This window comes from Lissotriton helveticus, chromosome 4_1 (genome assembly GCF_964261635.1).
Source record: "Lissotriton helveticus chromosome 4_1, aLisHel1.1, whole genome shotgun sequence".
NCBI lineage: Eukaryota > Metazoa > Chordata > Amphibia > Caudata > Salamandridae > Lissotriton > Lissotriton helveticus.
Genome location: NC_136063.1, coordinates 1,370,155,708 through 1,370,180,809, shown reverse-complemented (window position 1 = coordinate 1,370,180,809; position 25,102 = coordinate 1,370,155,708). Strand labels below are relative to the sequence as shown.

The 25,102-nt window shown below is 37.5% G+C and overlaps 1 protein-coding gene across 1 annotated transcript in view; it reads left to right on the top strand.

Moving 5' to 3' along the window:
- The window catches only part of MRS2 (magnesium transporter MRS2), a 168,747-nt gene that overhangs the window by 17,334 nt on the left and 126,311 nt on the right, over nucleotides 1-25,102 (top strand). Inside the window, exons 3-4 of the mRNA XM_078687927.1 lie at nucleotides 19,559-19,595; nucleotides 24,966-25,078. Coding sequence (XP_078544053.1) covers nucleotides 19,559-19,595; nucleotides 24,966-25,078 — 150 coding nt within the window. The remainder of the gene's footprint in view (nucleotides 1-19,558; nucleotides 19,596-24,965; nucleotides 25,079-25,102) is intronic.

Sequence of the window (25,102 nt, the reverse complement as noted above, 5' to 3'; positions counted from 1 at the left end):
AGCAACCGCATACCGGAGAGCAGAGAAAAGCTTCAGGGGGAAGGGTATGGTGACAGGGAAGGGAAGGGGACTTAAGAGCAACTATATCCGTATAGGCATAAGACCATGTTACCTGGCTGCCCAACGATGTCTTCTCTCTGCACAGCCCGTCCTGCAGCCCGTCCTCAGCGCGGACAGGCGCATACGGGCTTGACTTTGGCGGAAATTCGCTGTGCGCGAATAGGGACATCCTATTTAAATACGTCAGGTCACGTATCTCGCGTCCCACCTGACTGAGAGCAGCCAATGGGAGCGGGGACCCAATCTCTGCCGGCGTGCCCTCCACACAAGCGGGAAAACCCGTGGTGGAACGGGGCTACGGCAGGAATAAGAACAAAGCAGGAAGCTGTGTAAACACAGGACTAGAATGCAACAGTATTAAAAGCACGCCGCGGTATTAAAATAACACAATTTTAAGTTGCAAGTTTTAAAATGTCACAATATCACAATGTTAATCTTGAGTGCTAGAAATTTCAAATAGGTCACGAGAACATCTTAATCATGCCCTGAGATAAATAAAAAGCCTTCTTCCTCCACTGATCTTATACCGATTTGATCTGTCTGAATTCCAAGAATTGCTAATTCAGCCGATAGTGCAACTTGTATCCTTAACCGCATGCGTGCGGGCGGAATTCCGCCCGTACGCTGAGATTTGCGGATTCGCATGTTACGTGACGAGCTGGGCTCGTCATGAGCGTGCGAGGAGGCTACCTCATGACGAGCCCAGCTCGTCATCAGCGTCGAAGGGGTTAAACTAGTATTTAAAAAAAATTGTACATCCGTGATAAATTGAAGTAATTTAGGGCAGGTAAAAAACATATGAATAGAATCTGCAGCGATAGAATTACATCGGTTACATTTTTCTCCTCTATTTACTTTCCATTTAGCTCGTTTAGCAGGGGAGTAATATAAATCAAAAATGGACATAAAATGTTGAATTTTAAACGAGCCATTAAATAAAACATTGCTAGACAACTCTATCGCTCTAAGTAGATCAACATTCTCAATTCCTAATTTCCTTTGCCATTTATCTATATAAACACACAAATCATCCTGCATCCTACTTACCATCATCTGGTATATTACACCAATTCTTCTGCTCTTTCTACTAGATTCTAGCATGTCCATTTTTGCAAATGCACTTTGTACTCTAGGGGCTTTTGCCTCCAAGAAGGTTCGAATTTGAAGGTATTTGAACAAAATCCATTCTTCGTAAAGTATATTTTTGTTGCAAATAAGAATAAGAAACTAATTGCCCATCTTGGTATAAATCTCCTAATAAGCGCACTCCGGCGGAGTGCCATCTCAATATTACCGGGCCTCTGAAGATTCCAGGTAAAATCTGATTATGCAACAAAGGCGTGTAATAATTCAACTCGGGACAGCAGTTAAATATTTTTTTGAACTGCTTCCAGATTTGCAGTGCTGCTAGCATAATTTTAAATTTTGTAATAGCTAGGCTCTATTACTGTCACCAAGCATTGTCGTACCTCCTTCCCCAGAAGCATTTCATAAATTGATGACCTAATTAATTCATCCATAGGAATGTCTTCAAAAATCAAAATTCCCATATATCTTAGTACAACCGCCCAGTAATATAAACGAAAATTCAGTACCCCCCAGCCACCCCTAATCCTAGGTAATGTACACCATTTAAGAGCTCTCTTGGATCGCCGATAGCCCCAAAGAAACCTAGAAACAGTTCTATCTGACTTATTGAAAAATTCAGAAGGAAACAGCAGGGGTATCGAACGAAACAAATATAAACATTTTGGAAATATTGCCATTTTAAGTACATTAGCACGACCAAACAAAGATAAATGTAACTTATCCAATCTCCCCAAAATCCTATTAGCTGAATCTAATATATGGGTTGTGTTAAGCCGTACAATGTCATCTATTTTTGCAGATATCGTTATGCCGAGATACGAGGCTTCAGGAGAAAAAATAATATCATCCGGCCGACCCTCAGCTGAATGTATCAACTGCGTTTTGGCGATATTCAATTCATACCCCGAGAGTTTGCCAAACTCCTGGGCCTCTTTTATTATTTTAGGTAGCGGCATTTTAATATCAGAAGTAACTATAGCGACATCGTCGGCATATGCAAAAACTTTAAAGTCAACTTGATGAATCTTTACCGGAGCAATGTCAGCTTCTTTCTCTAGTCTATTCAGATAGGGTTCAATATATAATGCGAACAACAGGGGGGAACAAGGCCAACCTTGCCTTGTCCCGCTTGTTATTGGCAAAAAATCAGAAATCTCGCTAGCTATCCGAATGACGGCCTTGGGGTTAATGTATAGCGCCCGTATTGCATTTATATATTCTATAGGAAACCCTTTCCATTCCAACACAGACCACAGGAACCCCCAGTCGACCCTGTCGAATGCTTTTTCAGCATCCAACTGGGCAATCCCGACCGGGGAACCCGTGGCCTGCGCCCAATCTAGTAAAGAAATAATTGGTTTAACATGGTCAGTTGTGTCCCTTTTTTTAATAAATCCATGTTGGATCTTGGAAAGCAACCTGGGCATAAGATCATTTAGCCTGTTAGCGAGAATCTTAGAGGAAATCTTACTATCTGAAGTAATAAGGGATATTGGTCTATATGACCCGAGCTCCGTACCCTCCTTTCATCTTAAAAATGACTATAGTGGCCATAGACCAAGAATCAGGAGGATAGCCCATAAAAGTGAGATGGTAGACTTTAAGTAACTCTGGTTTTAATATGTTACGGAAAGTACGATAAAATTCCAACGGAATATTATCTGGTCCCATTGCTTTCCCTGGGGCAAGACCCAAAATAGCCAGTTCAATCTCTTCCCATACAATGGGAGCAGCTGAAGCGACTTTATGTATTTCAAGGAGCTTCATGCAATCAACGTTTTCAAGGTTCTCCAAATATTCCAAAGTATTTTTCTCTACTCGATACCTTCATTCGGATCATTATATAACAACTGATAGAAGTCACGAAACGCCTTTAGAACTCCTACTTTCGATTCCCGAGTTACCCCATTTAGATCAACAATTTTAATAATATTATTGAAAGCTGCCTTCTGTCTAAGCCTTTGTGCTAATATTTTACCCGTTTGTTCGTTTAGTTCATAGCATTCCGTCTTATGTTGCATATATTTGGACGCTTGGTCAGCTAAATAGGAATAAGCTACAGCACGTGCAATAGTTAAATCACGTTGAGCATTTTCAATGCCCAGACCAGTTTTGATATTGGCAGCGAGTTATAATTCTGCCTTCATCACCCTTTCTAATTCTTGTTTAAATTCACTTTGTTTATTTTTCTGCTCAAAGCTGGCGTAACTGACAGTTTCTCCTCTGATTATGGATTTTACAGGTGTCCCAGACAATTGGGATAGAAGCAGTCTCGTTATTACACAGAAAGAACTCATTAATGATCTTAGCCATGTATTGAAGATAAGCATCGTCCAGCAGCCAATTCCTTTGAAATGACCACTTGTTTCTAAAGCCTGTATTTTGGGAGGGTAATTGAATTTCCAATATTACGGGGTTGTGATCTGAGATAAGCTGTGGCATATTATCAATATGGGCTTTGTCTATAAAATCTTGAGAGACAAAAAAATAACCCAAACGTACAAACTTGTGATGTGGGGCCAAAAAAAAGTAAACCCAGATGTTGTAGGCCGCGATCTATTCCAAACGTCAATAAGTCCGTTCCCCAAGACAAGTTCCCGGAGAGCTCTAAAGGTCCTAATCTTTCGCCCTTTATAACTCCAGTTTAACCTAATATTAAAATCAGCTTCAATATGAATGTTCAGGTCACCACAAAAGATTATTGGTTGGCGCCAATACCTCACAGTCGTCTAGATTCGGCCCATATAAAGAACAAATGGTGAACATATTACCATCAATGCTAATTTCCGCCAAGCCCCATCTCCCCCATTTATCTGCCGGTTAGTTGCTTTTTCAGTGGAATTTAGTAGGTTTTTACTGCATCGCTATTGTTATCAAATGCAATTTTACTCTTATTTTAAACAATGAACACTTCAAAAAAATTGAGCTGGAAAGTTACAGTATTTGTATTGTATTCAATGTAGGTAAACGTGGTTTTACTACAAAGCAAAGGAGGCGCAAGAGATTCATCAACATTAACAATAAATCAGTGCACTAAGTCTAGGAAGTACTCCACTGATTTTGCACTTGCAGTAGAAACATATCTATTTATTGCTCATTTGGCTTGACAGCCATCATTCGCTCCGTAAGAACCACAGTCCATTTAATTACATATAGCACTCTCGTAATTATCCACCAAGCCTCTTTTTGGAAGACTATGTCATACAGTGAAAAAGTTGGCGGTTTGTCATGCAGCTTTTGATCTGCTAACTTTGAATTTTATTTGGCAAAGAGTGATCAAAATTTCAAAAACTAAGCTGGATGAGTCCTAAATCTGAGAATAGACGTGGGGCATGCTGCGGGCTCCAAGTAACTTCAGAAGAATAAAAGGATTCAAAGACTCACTGCCTATTCATTTCTCTTTAACTGTATTGGCTAGATGAGGAATCTGAGTGATAAGCAAGGACTTGAACTGGATATGGATTGTGGTATACAAAGCCCTGCCCTGCTGTTTGGTAACAATTGAAGAATAATAAAGGGATATATTTTTACCACGAGCTCAAAATCTATGGAGTACTTCTTGTACTTCATGAACTGTTTTCATTTTGATTAATTGTTTGCCTCTCCCTTGCTTTTGATCCAGCGGGCTATAGAAAATATATCATAAACAACGCTACCCAACTTCATAACCTATAAACAAAATTCTATACTAAATATGGACCCATTTATGAACCTGATATATTTTTGGGCCTACTGAATCAGGTGGTCAGAATAAATCTTTATACACATTATCTACAAACTATATACATATTTATACATTTGCCGAAAGAATATTGTCATTAGAATAAAACCCAACCATTTAAACGACCACCATAGGCGACGTGATCTAGCTAATAGTAACCTACACTTCTGAATAACCAAGACCAGCTTGTTTGTCAAAAGTAAGATTTTATTTACTAAATTATGGTATATAATTTGGAGGTTTTATAAATGAATTTTATTAGCAATAAAGTAAGCATGATAGTAAAGAATTAAGAGAAAATACAATTTAAGCAAATGAATCAAAATTCAAAGTGAATATTTAAAGTTTAGCATTTCTAAAACCTAAGTCCCTAAATAAGCTAAATAGATAGAAATTAAAGTAAAGTTCTTTGAGGATTCTTACGTGCTCCACGCAAAGTCCAGCAGCACTTCGCCCTCATCGGAAAGTCAGAAAGCAGCAGCCAGCCCAACCCTAAGGGCATGACTTTTTATACCTTTCTACGCTAACTAAACTAGCAAAGGAAAGTTTTCAGAAATCCTCGACGTCCCATTGGTTGAGAGTGACAAGTGACATGTCACCCAATTCTAAAAAAGTTCCATAAAATCATATTTCATAGAGACCATTGTTCCTTCCACGTGAAGCCAGAAGCTTCCTCATGTCGCAACAAATGTATTAAGTCATTCTCGCAGCGTCCATTGACTTTCATTATACTTCCGCGGATGCCAAGTTAAGGACTGACAAAATGTTCACTTTCGACCTTGGCCATGTCCGACAGAATGATGTCAGCTCATCAGTTTTTGCTTTGTGAATGCAGCTTCAATAAACGCTTTAATTCAGAATGGGCGTCTCGTGACTTTCTGCAGAATTATATGTCAACTCTTTTTCTGCGGTTCAAATGACTAGGCCCAAAAGCAGGCAACTTATGATTTCTAATATAAAACAAACACAAGAAAAGTATTAATGTAAGAAATAATGTAGATTCTGTATCCACCCCAAGTTTTACTAATTAATTAACCCACCCGATTAATCAAATGTTACCTAGCCATTGCAAACAAATAAAGCAGCGTTTATATTTACCAGTCTCCGTTTTTTCATGAGACCCATATGCACCTAGAATAGTAGAAATGACATCACACAGACAAGGAAAAGCAAAACAAGCACATGCTTCTTTTAAGTTTGCAGCAGTTAGTAATGACAAAAACGAAAACAATAATTTATTTTATTATTTTGCACGAACAAAAAGATGCAACATTTATGCACGTTTATGAGCACATATGTTAGTCCCCCCACGTGTAAAGTTTAATCTAAGTTGTATTAGCACGACATATCACAAATCATTAATATTATTATTCATGTTATGGAAATATGACTTTGCGAGTTTAAACAAAATTTTGTTTTCTATCTCGCTCCATCAACTCCCTCATCTGGTGATTAACAAATCACCACACCAGCACTCAAAATTTTGGTAAATTAAAATTTTAAGAAATCGATTCAAATTCATTTGTATCAGTTAACCTAAAAGTCTGTTTCTGCATAATCTTTGCAATTAACATGACGCTCTCTATGTAATTCCTGTAATTCGATCTCCCTTTCTTCTTCTTTTCTGAGTTTATAGATTCTTTTCTTTTCTTTCAACTGTTTCTTTCTTTTATGTAACAAACAACCTAATTTGGTCAAAACAAAAATGAATACTATTACAATCAAAGGTGCCAGAATCTTGCCAAGAATTGAACTTCCGATATTATGAAACCAGTTTTTAATTGCTTGAAACCTTTTTGAAAGTTTCCCTGTAAAATCTTCTTCTTCTAAAGGAATTATCTCTGAATGCATTTGTGTAATATTCTTAATATACATTTCAATATTTTTACTTTCGTCAGGTATATATGTACAGCAATGTTGAACATGTAAAATGCCACAGACTCCTCCCTCTTTTGCTAGGAGTATGTCTAAAGCAAGACGGTCTTGAATTACCATAGATCTAATTGCAATAACTTCAACATTCACTAATTGAAATCCATCAGCAGTGTCAGTTGATAATCTATCAACTATAGTGGACAATTTTCTGATTCTCCCTGCATTTAGGGTTATACCAACAAAAGGAATTACAGCTTGAAAAATATCTCCCAGAACTTCAGTAAAAGTTTCTCTTTTAGCTCTATTTACATAATTATGAATTTTAAACAATCCTTCTGAATCTCTGTCAACATGAAACACTTTAGGAAAAACAATTCCCACATAACAAGTTCCATACCAATGGTCTGGAAGGTTGTAGTAGGCTTTGTCACCACAAACAAAATAAATCCCAGGAAAGATAGGATCTTTTCCACCTTTAAATCCCCAACCTCCCATAATCTGATAAGTATCTTCACAGTTACTTGCACCTACAAAATAATTATCAAAAAGTGTGTTATCTCTTCTAATGCAAAGTTTTCCACTAACAGGTTTGTCTATGTGAATTGCAATATTTTCAAGCATTTTACCATTTAACTTCTCATCCTCTTTCTGCCAGAAAGCAGTTTTAGTCTGCTTGACTAATTCATTCCTCTTATAAATTGCTCTTCTCTCTTCAACCATATTCAAAAATTTCTTTCCTTCAGCACTTAATTTACATGTTAGATTATTCTTGTAAGCATACTCATATGTGAGTTCGTTAGTAACAAGGAAATATTCTCTCATTTGTTTTGCTTTCTTATGCTTATTTAAAGCATTATCAATCTTAACATTAGCAAAAATCTCATCATAATTTGAATAGTAATACTCTAAACGTCCAGTTTGATAAAATAAACTAGTTAATACACTACATGTTACAGCATAAGTGAGAGGAAGCATATTATATGTTACTCCCTCAGAAACAGAAGCAGGTAACTTAACACAGACATAACAGTCTTTTGCATCCATTACCTTGACATATTCACTCAAAAGCTTTGTGAATGTATTACTTGAAAAATCACCTATTGATTTATCTTGATGAATGTTAGGCTGATGATCAATAACTTTTGCAGATGCACTATGTTTAGTTTGGCTAACCAGAGCTTTGCTTGTTAAATTAACTTTGTGTAATTCTCTATTCATTTCTAAAGGGATAATCACAGCTAGAACCAACCAGAGCAGAACTAAAATGAGCAGACACACCAGAGTCATCTTACAGCATCTTTTAAAAACAGAACATTTTGAAGTGTTCTCCTTAACATAAGGCATTTTTGGTTAAATTTAGCCTCAGAAATAAAAATAAATTTTAACATTTCTAAATTTATTACACCCCCCTTTTAAAATATGTTTTTCTTTCTCTTAAAACCCTAAACAAGATTTCTTCGACCTTATGTCATACATAAGTTTCTTTTAACTAAAAACAGTTTTTCTTCGACCTTGTGTCAACTAACAAGATTTCTTCAGCCTTTTGCCAATTTAATATTTCTGTACTTCAATCATTGTCACTTATTTCTTGGATTTCGTTTTCTTCTTCACTACTATCATATATGTCAATAACAGGTGGAATTACTAAGTAAGTCCACTCAGGAGACTTGTATTTTTGATTTGGTCTTATTATCCTCTTCCCTTTTCTTGATATCACTTCAATTTTTCTTCCAACTCCAACTTCTTTTCCAGGACTCTTTTGACTACTGATTTCTTCAACTTGTTCTATTGGCTTTTTGATCAATCTGACTCTCAATCTTCCACCAGGCCAGTAGTCTGCTTTTCTCACGTACTTCTTCTTTGGTTCAGAATTATTTAATTCTGACTTCCAAGTCCTTTTCTTTCTCTTTTCACTTTCACTTTCCACGTCACTTTCTTCAGTTTCGTAGTCTGAAATTTCAATTGACTCAGGAACTTCTCTATTCGGCAATTTCACTCCTTCAGGAACTTCACTTTGTCTTCCATCACTGGTACTCGGTAATTCGTTCTCTTCCTCTTCTTCAATTACCTCTAACTTCCCAGATTTCGGATTTTTGTTCCTTACTTCAGAGCTTGTTCTCTGCCTTTCGATACTCTCCTGGTCTGAAACTTCCTTTTGTTCAGCTTCTCTATCTTCAATGGAGACAACCGAATCCTCAGTTATCTTTCCTTTTAACAGATTCTCTTCACCTTCAGAATCTATTTCAATGATTTCTAAGTCTTTTCTTGTTACATTTCCATTCACAGGCACAGTTTCCAGATGTCGACTTTCTTGTCGATCTTCAGAATCTGGAATTATTTCACCTTCTGTTTTGTCTTCTGCCTCAGAATCAGAATCATCTGTGGTGTCACTTTCAACATCAGAACTCTCAGGAGTTGGTACTGGAATAGTATGACTAGGATGAATCCAGCGTTTCAATCCTCTGCACTTTACAGCATTAGTAGTGATCAAGATTATCTGCCTAGGTTTTTGCCATCTAGGAGCTAGACAATTCCTCCTCCGATGTACTTTCGTTCTGACCCAATCGCCAGGTCTCAGATCATGAGTCAAAACCTTTTCATTTGATTGTGCTTCAGTTCCCACCTGATTAGACACAGAAGTTACCATATCAGATAACCTTTTACAGTAATCCAAAATTGCACTGTCATTTATGCTCAACAGTTTACCTACAGGTACAAAAGCTTGCCTCATAACTCTTCCCATTAAAATTTCATGAGGACTCAAACCTGTCTTTTTATCTGGTGTACTTCTTATTGACATCAAAACAAGTGGAAGAGCATCTGTCCACTTAATTCCTGTTTCAAGACACATTTTTCCAATTCTGTTTTTGATTGTTCCATTTATTTGTTCAACTACACCTGATGCCTCTGGTCTGTATGCACAGTGTATTTTCTGCTCAATGCTCAAAGCTTCGCAAATTAACTTCATCAGTTTGTTATCAAAATGGCTTCCTCCATCACTCTCAATAGTGACTGGAAAACCGTACCTTGGGATGATTTCTCTTAGCATTAGTTTTGCTACTGTAATTGAATCACAATGTCGTGTAGGGAAAGCCTCTACCCATCTTGAGAATAAGCAAACAATTACAAGTACATATTTCAAACAATTGTGTAAGGGCATTTCAATGAAATCCATTTGTAACCTGGTAAAGGGACCACCTTCTCGACCAATTATTCCTGTCCCCACCACTGATTTTCTGTTTGGATTCATTTGTTGGCATGACAAACACCTTTGACAAAAAGATTCAGCAATAGTTCTAAACTTGGTATTGAACCATGTTTCTCTGAAAAGTCTGACCATAGAATCTCTTCCTAGATGTGCTGGACCATGATATAATCTGGCCATATCAGCAATCAAACAATTTGGTAAAACTACTCTGCCATCTTTGTAAACCCACACTCCATCTTCTTCACGTGGTCTACAATCTGATCTTAACCACAAGTCTTTTTCATCATCTTCTGCTTCGTTTTGTAAATCTCTAATCTCATTCCATGTCTCTACAACAGTTGTTAGCATTAATGAATTTGAATCAGTTTCTTTACTCCTCTCCCGATTGTAAGAATAATTTTTCCTTGCGCAGTACTTTGCTGTTTCGTCTGCGAAGGCATTTCCCTTGGAAATATAATCAGTTCCTCTAGTGTGCGCTGCACATTTGACAATGGCAATTTCTTTTGGTAATTGTATTGCTTCAATTAATCTCCTAATGAAAACTGCATTTTTAATTGGTGATCCTGTTGATGTCATGTATCCTCTCTGTGACCAGAGTTGTCCATAATCATGCACAACTCCGTACCCATACTGACTATCAGTAATGATGGTAACTCTTATATCTTTTGATATTTCACATGCACGAATTAAAGCAATCAATTCAGCCACTTGTGCTGAACGAACTCCTTCAAGACATGATGCTTCTTCAACATCTACGACTGTACAAACTGAGTATGAAGCTTTCAAGACACCTCCTTCGGATCTTAAACATGACCCATCTACAAAGTAGACAAAATCCGATTCAGACAAAGGTCTGTCTTTGATGTCTTTTCTTGGTTTAGTGCAGAATTCCATGACATCTAAACATTCATGTTCTGTCTCAATGTCATCAACAATTTCAGAATCAGGCAGTAATGTAGAAGGATTCAGATTCAAACATCTTGAAATCGAAACATTATCTGCTCCCAGTATGATTTTCTCATACTTTGTCAATCTGCTACTTGTTAAATGTTGAGTTTTACCTCTTGTCAATAATATTTCAACTGAATGAGGCACAAAAACTTTCACAGGAAATCCCATAATGATTCCTTCACTTTGTTCAAGGCTGATACTTGTAGCTGCAACTGCTTTTAAACAACCTGGTAATGCTTTTGCAATTGGATCAAGAACTGCAGAGAAGTATGCAATAGGTTTCTTTAAATTTCCATGTCTCTGAATTAACACAGATAATGCACATCCTTCTCTTTCACTGCAATACAGTTCAAAATCTTTCTCATAATTTGGCATGCCTAAAGCAGGAGCTTGGCATAAGCTCTTTTTCAGGTTTTCAAAAGATTCCATCTCAGCATCATTTAGAATAATTGGATCTTTTACATCTGATTTGGTCAGTCTTTGTAGTGGTTTTGCAATTACTGAAAATCCACTTATCCATTGTCGACAGTAACCTACCATTCCCAAGAACATTCTGACCTGTCTTTGTGTTCTTGGTGGTAACATTGCCTGAATCATTTTTATTCTCTCTATTGTTACTTGTCTTTTTCCCTTTGCAATTCTGTGACCAAGATATTTTACTTCTTGTTTGCAAAACTGTAGTTTTGCTGGGGACACTTTATGTCCTTCTTCTGCAAGGCGATTTAACAGAATTATTGTGTCTGTTACACAATTTTCTCTTGTCTTTGCAGCTATCAGCAAATCATCAATATACTGCACTAGCGTAGACCTACCTGGTAAGTCTAAATCTTCTAATGATCTTTTTAACAGTTCGTTAAAGATTGAAGGACTTTCTGTATAGCCCTGAGGGATTCTTGTCCATCCAAGGGTCTTACCTTGGAATCTGAAAGCAAATATTTCATAACTGTCTGGATGTAAGGGAACAGTAAAGAATGCATTGCAAAGGTCAATGACTGTATACCACTCAGCATCATGTGGAATCTGAAATAGAATTACTGCTGGATTTGGAACCACAGGACAACATGGAACGACAATTTGATTAACCTTTCTCAAATCCTGTACGATTCTAAATGTTCCATTAGACTTTTTAACTCCCATAATTGGTGAATTACAAGAGCTACTCTTCATTTCCTTTAATACACCTTGTTTGATTAATTTTTCAATTATAGGTGTAATACCTTCAATTGTTTCTGTTTTCATTTTATACTGTGGAGTGTTTGGAAATTCTATTCCTTGTTTCAATGTAATCTTTACTGGATCTACATTTTTCATCAGACCCATTTCATTTCCAGTAAAATCCCATATTTCAGATTTCACTGTTCCTTTGAGTTCTTCAGGTAGATCTTTTTCTTCAAATGCAGGAAACAATTTTGTTTCTTCTGCTTCTATCATCATCATTGTCATTCTGTATAAACCATCTTCCTCCATTGTTTGTAACTCAACTCCATCAGGAGAACAATATATTCTACAATTCATTTTACATAGGATGTCTCTGCCTAATAGATTTACTGGACTACTATTACAAACCACAAATCTGTGTTTATCTTTGTAGTTTCCAATTTCAACTGGTACTGGATCAGTTAAGTCAGTTTTAATTTGTTGATTACTTACTCCGACAACTTGGATGGTATCCCCTGAGAGAGGTAGGTTTTCAATTTCCACTGATCTAACAGTAGAACGGGTAGCACCAGTGTCCACTAGAAAAGTGATGTCTACATCATTAACTTTCCCGTTTACATAAGGACCAGACTGGTCAACCTCAAGAGTGGCTCCAACAACACACTCTTCCTCCTCTCTCGGGCACCGTCAGCAATAACCATCAGAATCGCTGTCTTGACTTTCTGTTAATAGAAATTGTTGTGAAGCATTTTGCATTTGAACCCTTTGCTACTTTTGCTGTTTTTGTGGTTTTATTACCTGTTCACTTCCCTGAAATCCCACGTTTGGATTATATTTTTGAACTCCCCCACAATTCGGAAAAGGTGGTTGTGGTAATTGGTCTTGACGATTATTCACCTGTTGTTGTTGCTGTTGCTGTAACTGTCGCTGAATATTAAATTCGTTTAACCCCTGTTGCATCTGTAGCTGTCGCTGCAGGTCAACACCATTCTGCATCTGTGGATTCAATAAGGGATTCTTTAAGTTTTTAGGAGGATGAGGACACTCGTCCCTCCAATGTCCAATTTCGCCACAATTAAAACAAGGTAATCTTTGCTTTAACTCCTCAATCTTTGGGCTAAATTTCTTTGGGAAATTATTACTTTTAAACTTTCCTTGTATCTGATTTGTATTTCCAGTTTGAACAAAATTAGTGTTCTTATTACCCATGCTGGCAATCTGTTGCTCAGCCACCTTTACCTGAGCCCACATGGCTTTCTCCTTCAGCTTCTTCTGTTTTACTTCTATTTCATCACTGCAATACTTTGCTTTTCTTAGAATATCATCTACAGATAGTGATTGCCATCCGACAATACTAGTTCTGATCATTTCTCCAATTTCAGGTTTTAATCCATAAACAAATCTATAGACAAAATGACTCATGTCTTTTTCATCTAATTTTTCATAACCACTGTATTGTTTAAAAATTAACAGTAGTCTTTCATAAAAGGAATGAACTGATTCTTTTGTTTCCTGTTCTGTTCTTTCTATTTTAACCCAATCAACTTCTTTGGGTGGAATTTTGTTTTTCATCCAAACAATTACTTTTTCATAGAAGTCCATTACAATTGGATTTGGGGCACCTGTTTCTTTAATTCGCTCAGGTTCTGCTTTTGGCCAACTAATCGATATTTTGCATTCTGTCCAAAGATCAGATGGAACAACAATGTCAAAAAATCCATCTAAATCAATCCACAGAACTTTTGACACTTTGATAAATCTATCAACTTGCCTATACCACTCAACTGGTTTTTCCCTTAATTTTGGAAAATCATTTGTAAATAACAGAATATCTTGTCTCGACCACGGGATATGAACATATCCTCCACCTGCAACTTCTCTCATTGGAAATTGTTTTGACAATTTATCCAATCTTTCATCTTCCTTCTTTTTCGTCCATTTTACTCTCCATTTATTCAGTTCTCCTAGCTTTTTGATATAGACAATCAAATCTTTAATATGAACTATTCTTCCCATTGAGTTTAAACTCTCAATGTCACTTTCTGAAAAGTCTAATCTGTAATGTTTTGCAAAATTCTTTTGTTTACTCACATCGATTTCAAGTTCTGCTGCTAGATCCTCTAGTTGATCATATTTGTTTTTCGTTTTCCACTGAATGCTTTTGCAAATGAACAGTAGTTCATCATCTCGATAGTAATTTAAACTATCTGGACCAATTGTTCCAATTATTAATTCTTCGATATTCGCTTTTAATTTGGCCACGTCAAGTTTTGGTGTGGTTACCCTGACTTCAGGACTCCCTATATCTGATACAGCACCCATTGGTGTTTTTGGAGATAAATCCTCATTAAAGGTTAAATCAGGCATTCTCGATTTAGAAGTGTTTATTTCAGATAAATCTGAATAAAATCTTTCAGCAGCCTTTTGAATTTCTGTATTTAAAGGAATAGTTAATCCAGTTTTGTTTGTTTCTCTTTGCTCAAATACGGGTTGAACAGGACCAATCGTTACTGGAACTGTGACAGCTTCCATGCCTTTTGTCATTCTTTTTATTAATTCTTCCTTTGATCTTATATATTCATTATAATCAACATCTTCAACATTTCTTGTCTCTCTTGTATAATCTTTTGGAGGTTCCCTTGCTCTTGGAGTCATTGTAAAATGTCTACCTTCATTTCGAACATTCTCAAATTCTGATCTTCTAGGAGTTTCAGTGATTTCACAATTATTTGGATAAAGTTTAGGAGCTTCACTAATTGGAGGTGCACTCGGTGAAGTTTCAGTAGAAACCACCGGAGTAGACCATGATCTAGGAGGTCTCAAAGGCTGATTAGGCTGATTCTTTCTAGCAGTTGTATATATTTCTTCCATAACTGCATCCTCAGATTCACTTTCCATAGATTTCCCTGTAGGAGTACCCATTACCATTTCATGAATTAAATACAATCCTTCACTCATATTTCCCTGTCTCCACATTCGCAATCTATCTTCATGAGTTTCTCTTTTCCAAGATGGATTTTTAGAAGGTCTTTTAATTCCACTAGCTTCTCTTTGTAACTGACACATTTCATCTTCCCACTCAACTAAAGCTTCAAATTGAGTTGGTCTCGGTTTAGGAACAAGAGCATTCATTTTCTCTCGTAAATTTCTTAAGACTCTTACATTAAATGAACCTTCATCAGGCCAAGTTAAAACACCGTCATTTTTAGTATAACGTTTCCAATTATCGAACCATAAGACAGTATGATATCCGTATTCACCTTCCATATACGCTGCAGGTGTTTTATACTTATGAAGTAGTTTACCACCTCGCGTTTCGATTTTCTTGTCAGGTGAAAATAAATTCTTAAATTTCTGAAATAATGTTGACTTTTTCTCAACATGTTTAAAATGATAACTCATTTTTAAAGTTAAATCTAATTCACAAAATCGTTCGTAAAATATTTCCGGGATGTTCTGTAAAACAACCAATCTGTGCGCGAAACACACCAACAAGCCAATGACAGTTGAGCTACGTCACTTTTCTGCTCAACCAATAAATTTGGAGTTTTTCCGAACTACCAATCAGCTCACAGGCTGTCAGAAACTCAAGAGCCAATCAGAATACAGCTTGTGACGTAGGTCACCCAATCTCAGCGCGGCTCTGTGACGTACACAGCAGCTGCGGTTTCTCGTTTCTCACTCCTGGCGCTTACCCCTCCTTCACAAAATCTTTTCACAGCGCCATTTTAAGAACACTTTTCAGTGTAAATTAATTCTTAACGATGACTATAAAGACAACATCTGTTTGTTTCACTATTTAGGATAGTTTACATACATTCAAGTATCCACACTTCGGAATAGACGGCGCTATTCACACTAAGGATAATATTCAATTGTCAGTAGAGTAACCTTACCCCACCCTTCTAACACGTATAATTATGAACTCGCTTTGCTCTGAACCCACCGCGAAGTGAAAGTTCTAAGAGTTCCACTTGAACATAAAATACAATTCAAACTCGCACTTTCATACGGAAAATTCCCTAATTTCAAACACACATGAAATCCGTACAGGACTCTCACCTGTTTATAGAAATCATGCACCGTTAGCAAAATAACGACGTTATCCGTACAGGGCTCTCACCTGTTTATAGATATGAAGCATGTACCCGTACAGGACTCTAACCTGTTTATAGATAATCATGCACCGACGTTAATTTTACCCTTCACTCAAGCTCGGATATAACTAATACTCTCATCACAGTGAGTTTTATGGAAGGCGCTTTGTCCCTATTCTCATGCTGCTTTAATTTCTTAGAAAACCCTCACTATGCAAGATTCAGACCTAGCCCTAAAACTGTGCTGCTCGGCGACAACACTATGGTACTCGGCGATACCTCTTGTGATACTCGGCGATATCACTACAAACAGAACAGATGGCTTGCGTGACTAATTTCTCGCCACACAATCTATACCGGTATAGCTTACAGATAGGCACGAAAAACGAACTTAACATGTGTTAGAACATCGATCCTATTTCCATACCATAACGCAACCCTTAGCAACCAACATATTACCTTGGTTACCTCTTAGCAACCATCCTCTGCTACCAGAGAATTGATCCAGCGGGCTATAGAAAATATATCATAAACAACGCTACCCAACTTCATAACCTATAAACAAAATTCTATACTAAATATGGACCCATTTATGAACCTGATATATTTTTGGGCCTACTGAATCAGGTGGTCAGAATAAATCTTTATACACATTATCTACAAACTATATACATATTTATACATTTGCCGAAAGAATATTGTCATTAGAATAAAACCCAACCATTTAAACGACCACCATAGGCGACGTGATCTAGCTAATAGTAACCTACACTTCTGAATAACCAAGACCAGCTTGTTTGTCAAAAGTAAGATTTTATTTACTAAATTATGGTATATAATTTGGAGGTTTTATAAATGAATTTTATTAGCAATAAAGTAAGCATGATAGTAAAGAATTAAGAGAAAATACAATTTAAGCAAATGAATCAAAATTCAAAGTGAATATTTAAAGTTTAGCATTTCTAAAACCTAAGTCCCTAAATAAGCTAAATAGATAGAAATTAAAGTAAAGTTCTTTGAGGATTCTTACGTGCTCCACGCAAAGTCCAGCAGCACTTCGCCCTCATCGGAAAGTCAGAAAGCAGCAGCCAGCCCAACCCTAAGGGCATGACTTTTTATACCTTTCTACGCTAACTAAACTAGCAAAGGAAAGTTTTCAGAAATCCTCGACGTCCCATTGGTTGAGAGTGACAAGTGACATGTCACCCAATTCTAAAAAAGTTCCATAAAATCATATTTCATAGAGACCATTGTTCCTTCCACGTGAAGCCAGAAGCTTCCTCATGTCGCAACAAATGTATTAAGTCATTCTCGCAGCGTCCATTGACTTTCATTATACTTCCGCGGATGCCAAGTTAAGGACTGACAAAATGTTCACTTTCGACCTTGGCCATGTCCGACAGAATGATGTCAGCTCATCAGTTTTTGCTTTGTGAATGCAGCTTCAATAAACGCTTTAATTCAGAATGGGCGTCTCGTGACTTTCTGCAGAATTATATGTCAACTCTTTTTCTGCGGTTCAAATGACTAGGCCCAAAAGCAGGCAACTTATGATTTCTAATATAAAACAAACACAAGAAAAGTATTAATGTAAGAAATAATGTAGATTCTGTATCCACCCCAAGTTTTACTAATTAATTAACCCACCCGATTAATCAAATGTTACCTAGCCATTGCAAACAAATAAAGCAGCGTTTATATTTACCAGTCTCCGTTTTTTCATGAGACCCATATGCACCTAGAATAGTAGAAATGACATCACACAGACAAGGAAAAGCAAAACAAGCACATGCTTCTTTTAAGTTTGCAGCAGTTAGTAATGACAAAAACGAAAACAATAATTTATTTTATTATTTTGCACGAACAAAAAGATGCAACATTTATGCACGTTTATGAGCACATATGTTAGTCCCCCCACGTGTAAAGTTTAATCTAAGTTGTATTAGCACGACATATCACAAATCATTAATATTATTATTCATGTTATGGAAATATGACTTTGCGAGTTTAAACAAAATTTTGTTTTCTATCTCGCTCCATCACTTTGTAAATACTTTGAGTAGCTGGTTCTTCGGCAGCTGACTAATGGCGGTGGGCAGCACCTTCATGTATAAAATAGAACTAGTTGGTTGGTGCAGATTAGCTTACCTTATTTGTCAAAATGTGGTTTCGTGTAGGTGCTGGGAGAATGTTCCGTTCTTCCTGTGGATTTGGAAACATTTTGACCACTTTGCATTACTCTTTAACACGTAGTTCTGGCCAAATTCCGCCAATCGCCATATGGTGGAATTCATTCTCCAGCGAGGCTTCAGCATATGTAAGTTGGGGTCCCCTAGCGTGATTTTATTACGCGGACAGTCACCGGTGTTCGTGAGCGATTAGAGGGCAGCTGTTTGAGTAGATTTACTGCTGCTTGAGTAGATTTTTTACTTGAGTAGCAGCAGTGCTCGCTCTACAGGTGCTCAATTGCAACACAAGCTGCATATTTTCCACCTGTTGGTGGAATTCCATGGAATTTTTCTGCAACTTCCACCCACCCATAGTTTCTTTTCTATATGTTTTTTGTATGTCTATCAAAACAGAAGTAAAATAAATACATGCAAATCTGTAATTTATTTTTATGCAATCCATACTCTACTATGGGTGTTAATACAGTTTAAAACAAACTGCAGTCACCCTATTTGGGTTCTACACATTTTTGTCCTACCCAAAAGTATGCTTTTGTAGGACTTCTAGTGCAAGCACATGATTATTTCAGCCTTTTCCTTCTGAAATTCAGGCACTGAATTGTAGTAAAACAGGCCAGGCAGCAGTTTTGGCCTTCTCCTTAACACAACCTATGTAAATTAAAATGTACTGTGCTCTTGACTTTGACATTGTAGAAGGGTGTGACATTTTGAAGAAACTGTGTATGGATTAAGTGGTTAGGGCAGGTCGCTCAGGTTAATAAAATGCTGTTCAGTAGGAATTTTAATGGTTGGGTAATGTACCGCAGAGAAATATTTTGAAATAGATGCACCTTTCAGTTTTTTTCCATATCAAGTGCAAGCATATTTTTGTATACCAAGTGCAAGTATATTTTAAGATCTCTGTTAAAGGAACATCATTTGCAGAGTTCTGTGTTTACCCCTGAACTGTCTTTTTAACAGTTCAGGATATGTGTATTACTTCACCAAAAAGTTGTGCCTAGCCACAACAGTGGTGCCACGTAAACATTTGTCTTGGCTGGTTCCTAATGTTTTATTGTGTTCAAAAAGCCCAAAAACTTTTTATAAAGGACATGTAGCTGTGGGGAAGAATAAGCTATTAGCTTTCAACTGTTTAATTTGGTGCTCAACAAGTTTATTAAGTAAAATTTTGCTTTTATAAAAAGTAAATACTATTTTTTTTCTTATTTAGTTAAAATTCGACAAGGAAGGTACTCTGACCTCATTTGGTAAGTAGTTTTATGTGTAAATTATTGACATGCACTTCTTTTTTTGCGGGGAAAATCATGTTAGTGCCCTTGAATAATTCAGTTGACCTTTTTACTAGAATCTGGAATACGAAGGAAACGCCTCTGTGTACCGCTGCAGTTTTTTTATAGCTGCTTTAAGTTGGAGAAACCTGCAGATGGAAACCAGTTTGAACAAACAAAACTTTCAGTGTTGTGGGATTCTTTTTACAACCAATACATTTCTTTGAGAGTGACAGCTGGCAGCCAGCCCTGTGCTCAGTTTCCAGACTGTGTCAGCTAATTTACTCCTTTGTAATCTGAAATCTTGTAGGGTAAAGGGGTGGTGGGCGAACTGATATTTGCACCCTATTAGCAATTGGTAACAGGGGGTACAAGTGGATCTGCAGCCACCTGCTATTATCTCCTGTTTCAAGCAAGGTCATCAGCACATCACCCACTCTTCCATGGGCCACAGAATGCTCAGGCCACTGAAGGATGTGTCAGCTGGCCCCAACTAGTATGCTAACATTCTATTATATGCCAACACACTGACACACTGCCACCATTTACTGTTACACCAATAAATTAACCATAACCATCATGTGCCCTTTTATACACTTATTAACATAATTAAGAATTCTGCCAAACACATCTCATTTTAAAGCAGCAGCAGAGATGGGTTCTTAGATTTACATGATGCTAAGGCTCAGGGAGATGACGGAGTAATGAATCGCATGGCTGTTTAATTTTCATGGTGAAGACACTGTTACTTTGTTAATTAACCTTAACTCTATTTCAACTTCAGTAAAACCTTGATCAAGACACCATAGTATCCCACATTGGGGGAACACTTCTCCGACCTGATTGCCCATTGCGCACTCAGAGACGCTAATAACCTAATCCTTGGTGACCTTAACCTTCGCTGGAACCAACCGAACAACACTCTAATTCAATCTCTAAACAATCTTCTCTGTGACAATAATCTATCCCAACACTGTTCAGAGGAAACTCACAATAAAGGAGCAACATTTGATGCTATCATCGCTCATCAAGACGCAATTACGATCGACTACATTCTACCAGTGGACTGGTCGGATCACCACATGATCTTAGTCCACATCAACCAAAGAGTGCTATCCCTGCCACCTGTACAAGACCCACCCAAATGGTCTAGAAATCTCACCCAGATTCCCCGTGGCATCATGGAAGAAAGTCACTCCTCCCTAGCGGCAATGACCACCTCTCCACAACCGATCTCACCTCGCTCTATAACTGGAATATGGTGGTCTTGCTCGATCAACCTAGCACCCCTGAAATAAAAAGAAAGCCAAGCTATTCCGTCCAGATCATGGTTTCACTCGGACATCAGCGAGGAAAGGAGACAATTAAGAGCCACAGAAAGACGCTGGAGGAACAATCCTACTACTATCCACCACGATCAACTCAGAACAGTCCGGAAGAAGTACAACAGTCCCATCAAGAACAAAAATTCCACATTGTTCCACTCCGCAATGGATAGCCCAAAAAACAGACCCAAGGAGATCTTTAACATCATCAGACAACAAACCTCCAAACCAGCTACATCCCAAGTGCAGGCATCCAAAGAACTTCGCACCAACTTCTTCAGTGCCAAGATCTCCAAGATTGAGCACTCACTGGACATCAATAGCACCCCCCCTTTCCAATAGCAGCCAGTCTGGGGCATTTGTTAGCTCTCCCTTACCCCACACTAAACCCTGGTCACTCTTCCATCCCATTCTAGAAGATGAGATAGTCAAACTGATCTCCACCTCCAAGCCTTCATTTCACATCCTAGACCCTCTTCCCGCTCAACTGACCAAAAAGCTGAAACTCTCCTTAGCCCCACTATGGTGCAAGATAAGAAACAGCTCCCTAAAAAGCGGAATCGTTCCAGACTGCCTCAAAGTGGGACAAGTCACCCCACTGCTGAAAAAACCTGGCCTGGATATAAACGATTTGAATAACTTCAGACACGTCTCTAACCTTCCTCTTCTATCCAAAATCCTAAAAAGATGTGTACTCCAACAATTAACTCAACACTTGGACAGTATCAACCTCCTTGACTTCCATCAGTCCGGATTTAGGAAAGGCTGCAGCACAGAAACCGCGATCCTCAACATCATCGATGATATCCACAAATCACTTGACTGAGACCAATGCTTTCTCCTCATTCTCCTAGAGCTATCGGCAGCATTCGACACAGTAGATCACAAACTTCTCATCAACTCTGACCTTCATCCAGTCAATAGGGAAGTTCCTCAAGGATCAGTGCTCTCCCCTAAAATCTTCAACATTTACATGGAACCCCTCGCCACCCAGCTCAAAAAAGCTAACATTCCTTTCCACCTATATGATGATGACGGTCACCGGAATCAAGAAATTTGATCAAATCTCACCAGCACTCAGAGAACTCAAGTGACTCCCAGTAGAAATGCGGGCGAACTTCAGAACAGCCTGCCTCACACACAAAGCCCTACACGCCAGCAAATCCGAATATCTGGCTGCCAAACTCAAAAAAGCAGGTCAGACCAGGAACCCCAGACGCTCTAACACCCTACCACTCATCCCGTTAAAATCACAAAAACAAAAAACTGCAGCGAGGTCCTTCGCCGGAAATGCGCCCAAAATCTGAAACTCTATTCCCCCTCACCTCAGAACTATTCCCTCCTTCGCTAAATTCAAAAGTCAGCTCAAAATCCTGTTCCTCGAACGGTCCCTAGTGAACCGATAGGAGCAGTTAGAGTGCTGAAGTAGACACCTCACTCTTCTCCAACGCTGTGTCAGCAAGACCCCGAACTAGAACTCTTCATCATTGACATTTATTAATATTTTTATTCCGGATTTCCCGCTTTATTGTATTATGTTTTGTTCTGCTCTGTAACCGATGTAAAGCGCTCCGATACTCTCCGGTCAGGTCAGCGCTATATAAAACGTCTCAAATAAATAATACGGAAATCCTCTTCTCTGCTACTCATATTGTATGAAGTAGAGTTAGTGGTATAATTAGTAGTAGTCAGACACGTTGTAAAATGAATAGGACAAGAAGGATCTGCAGGATGCCCTTAAGACCCCTGTTCGTGAGCATTAAAAGTGTGGACATTGCACAGGTTGTGAATTCATAATGCACTCTAAAATATTTGTTTTAAGGTCATTGCAAGGGCCAGGACACCACATACGAACTGCAGGTTCATCAGATGTAATTTATAATACATAATGTAACTACAATGTTATGCAGGAAAATTTACAGAAGAGTTAAGAAAATGAAGATCACAGCACAGTTCCAAAATAACATGTTGTACAGTCAGTGTTCCTCTGATTATGAAACTACATAGTACGTTGACTCACTCTGAGAATGACTGAGATGATTAGTGTTTAATGAAACTAAAATAAGACTTTTCGGTGATATTATTGTTAAAATGCCCACCCCAAAAGAAAACCAATGGATATGCAAAGTCACGTCAGTAACGTCAAACCTTGGTGACTTTTTAAAATATGAGGCTGTGGCACAATTGTGAACTCTGACCTAAAGTCAATTTCCACATTTATAGTAGTAATTGGTAATTTCTTTTTTTCACGAATGATGCACCAGCCCTAGTAATTTAACTTGGACCCAGACCACATGGCTGGTCTCAAGAATATATGGATAGAAGCATTAAAGTTGATAATTTTCCAGTTCCCCTGTAGTTCTACCAATGAGTCTTAGCACAAGTGTGTGCTTTAATCTACTAAATATAGTCTTTTCTCAAGGTAAATCATAGTCCATCAAATGTCTATGAATTTCGGTTTGTTTTTTTGAAAAAATGACTTGTACACTGCCTTCTTAAAACACAGGTGTCAAGTTCATTTAAATTCTGAAATAATACAAGTGTATTATTTATCTCTTAGCATAGCTGATTGAAAAGGTTTCACTGCACAATAAGAAACATAAGTAAAACTGCACCAGCTACCTTACAAGTAACTATGTTGCCATGCTCTAAGAACTGTGTAACCTTTGTAACAATGTGACCTGTAACTATGATCTGATGCTCATGGAAAGCGCTCTGATACCTCCGGGTCTAGCCAGCGCTATATAAAACTTAAAAAAAATAAAAACTACTGTCATCCATTTTCAAGATATGTTTTAGGTTAGGGAATTTCTCCTATTTTCATTATCTTAGTGGGATTGTGTCCCATTCATACTTATTCTTAGCCCACATGTTCCCAACCAATAAACAATGTCGTGTGTAGAATTATTTTGTTGCTAACACACTGTGAACATTGAATTTGATACCACGCGTTCTTCTTTCAGCTTGTCATTTTTTAGGTTTTTACAGCTAGTTTTCTTTTCCTATACCTTTTTGATACTTCTCAACTATTTCTCTTCTCCTCTGTTAATGCATCTAAATAGTTAAGAAATTAAAATTTTCAAGCTTTAGAATTATTTTATCATATTCACTTCAACATACTTATACAATTGAAATATTTTAAAAAGGCAATTCACTAAGATTGATTTGACATATATGTTTAAATACACCTGATACAGAGCACGTTGTTATATAATTTGTTGACACTTATGCAATACATTCTCAGCTCTATCCCGGAGATGGCTAATAGGATCAGTTCGGGAGCCAACACATTTATTTACCTCTTATTGTATCTTTAAATATGTAGACTTTGTTGGAAACTATAACTGTAATTAACACTTTGTAATTGAACACTTTCTCTCCTCAGTGAAGCTATGGTTTACTCTGTGCCATTCAATCTGGGATGCCTTAAGGTCTCTTAGACATTACTTCATTTGTGGGCTTTTCATTTTTCCCCTTATATCTCCTGTGTATCAACATTACTCTCAAAGACAGTATATATTTGGGCTGGCTCTTACTTGTTTATTTTTAACCTGGACATATGTTGCTTGCTTAAAATTGTTTTTCAGAATATCATTATGGTAATTCTTTTTTATTGACAATGCATTGCTTGTGAAAAATGCTTCCTCATTAATTGAATGTACCTGGTGAGTTTCAATGTAATAAATAGTGTTCCCAATAAATTCTCCTAAATGCTACTTTGTTTTACCTTTCCACTGAAGTCATTCCATCACCTTTCTTCTAGCACTGAATGCTTTTCTTCAAATTTCTTTCATGAAGCTCCTTTCTGACCTTAAACCCAACCCTCCTTCTCTACTCATTTAATATGTTTTCTTTCAATCTTGTGTTTGAGTAAAGTCTCCAAACAGACGATTGTATGTTTTTGGAATTTGCGCTTTCTTTGAAAACTAGGCTATATACCAGCATGTATTTTGTTCTGTCTAAATTTCTCCTGGCTACAAAGCACATGTCTCTAATTCTATTTTGTATATTTTTTACTTGCTAGAGCGAAAGAAAACTGAGCTATACCAGGAATTAGGACTACAAGCCCGTGATTTACGATTTCAGCATTTAATGAGCATTAACTCTAGAAACAACAGGATTATCATGAGGCTAGAGGTAATCATTTACCCTGGGATAGCT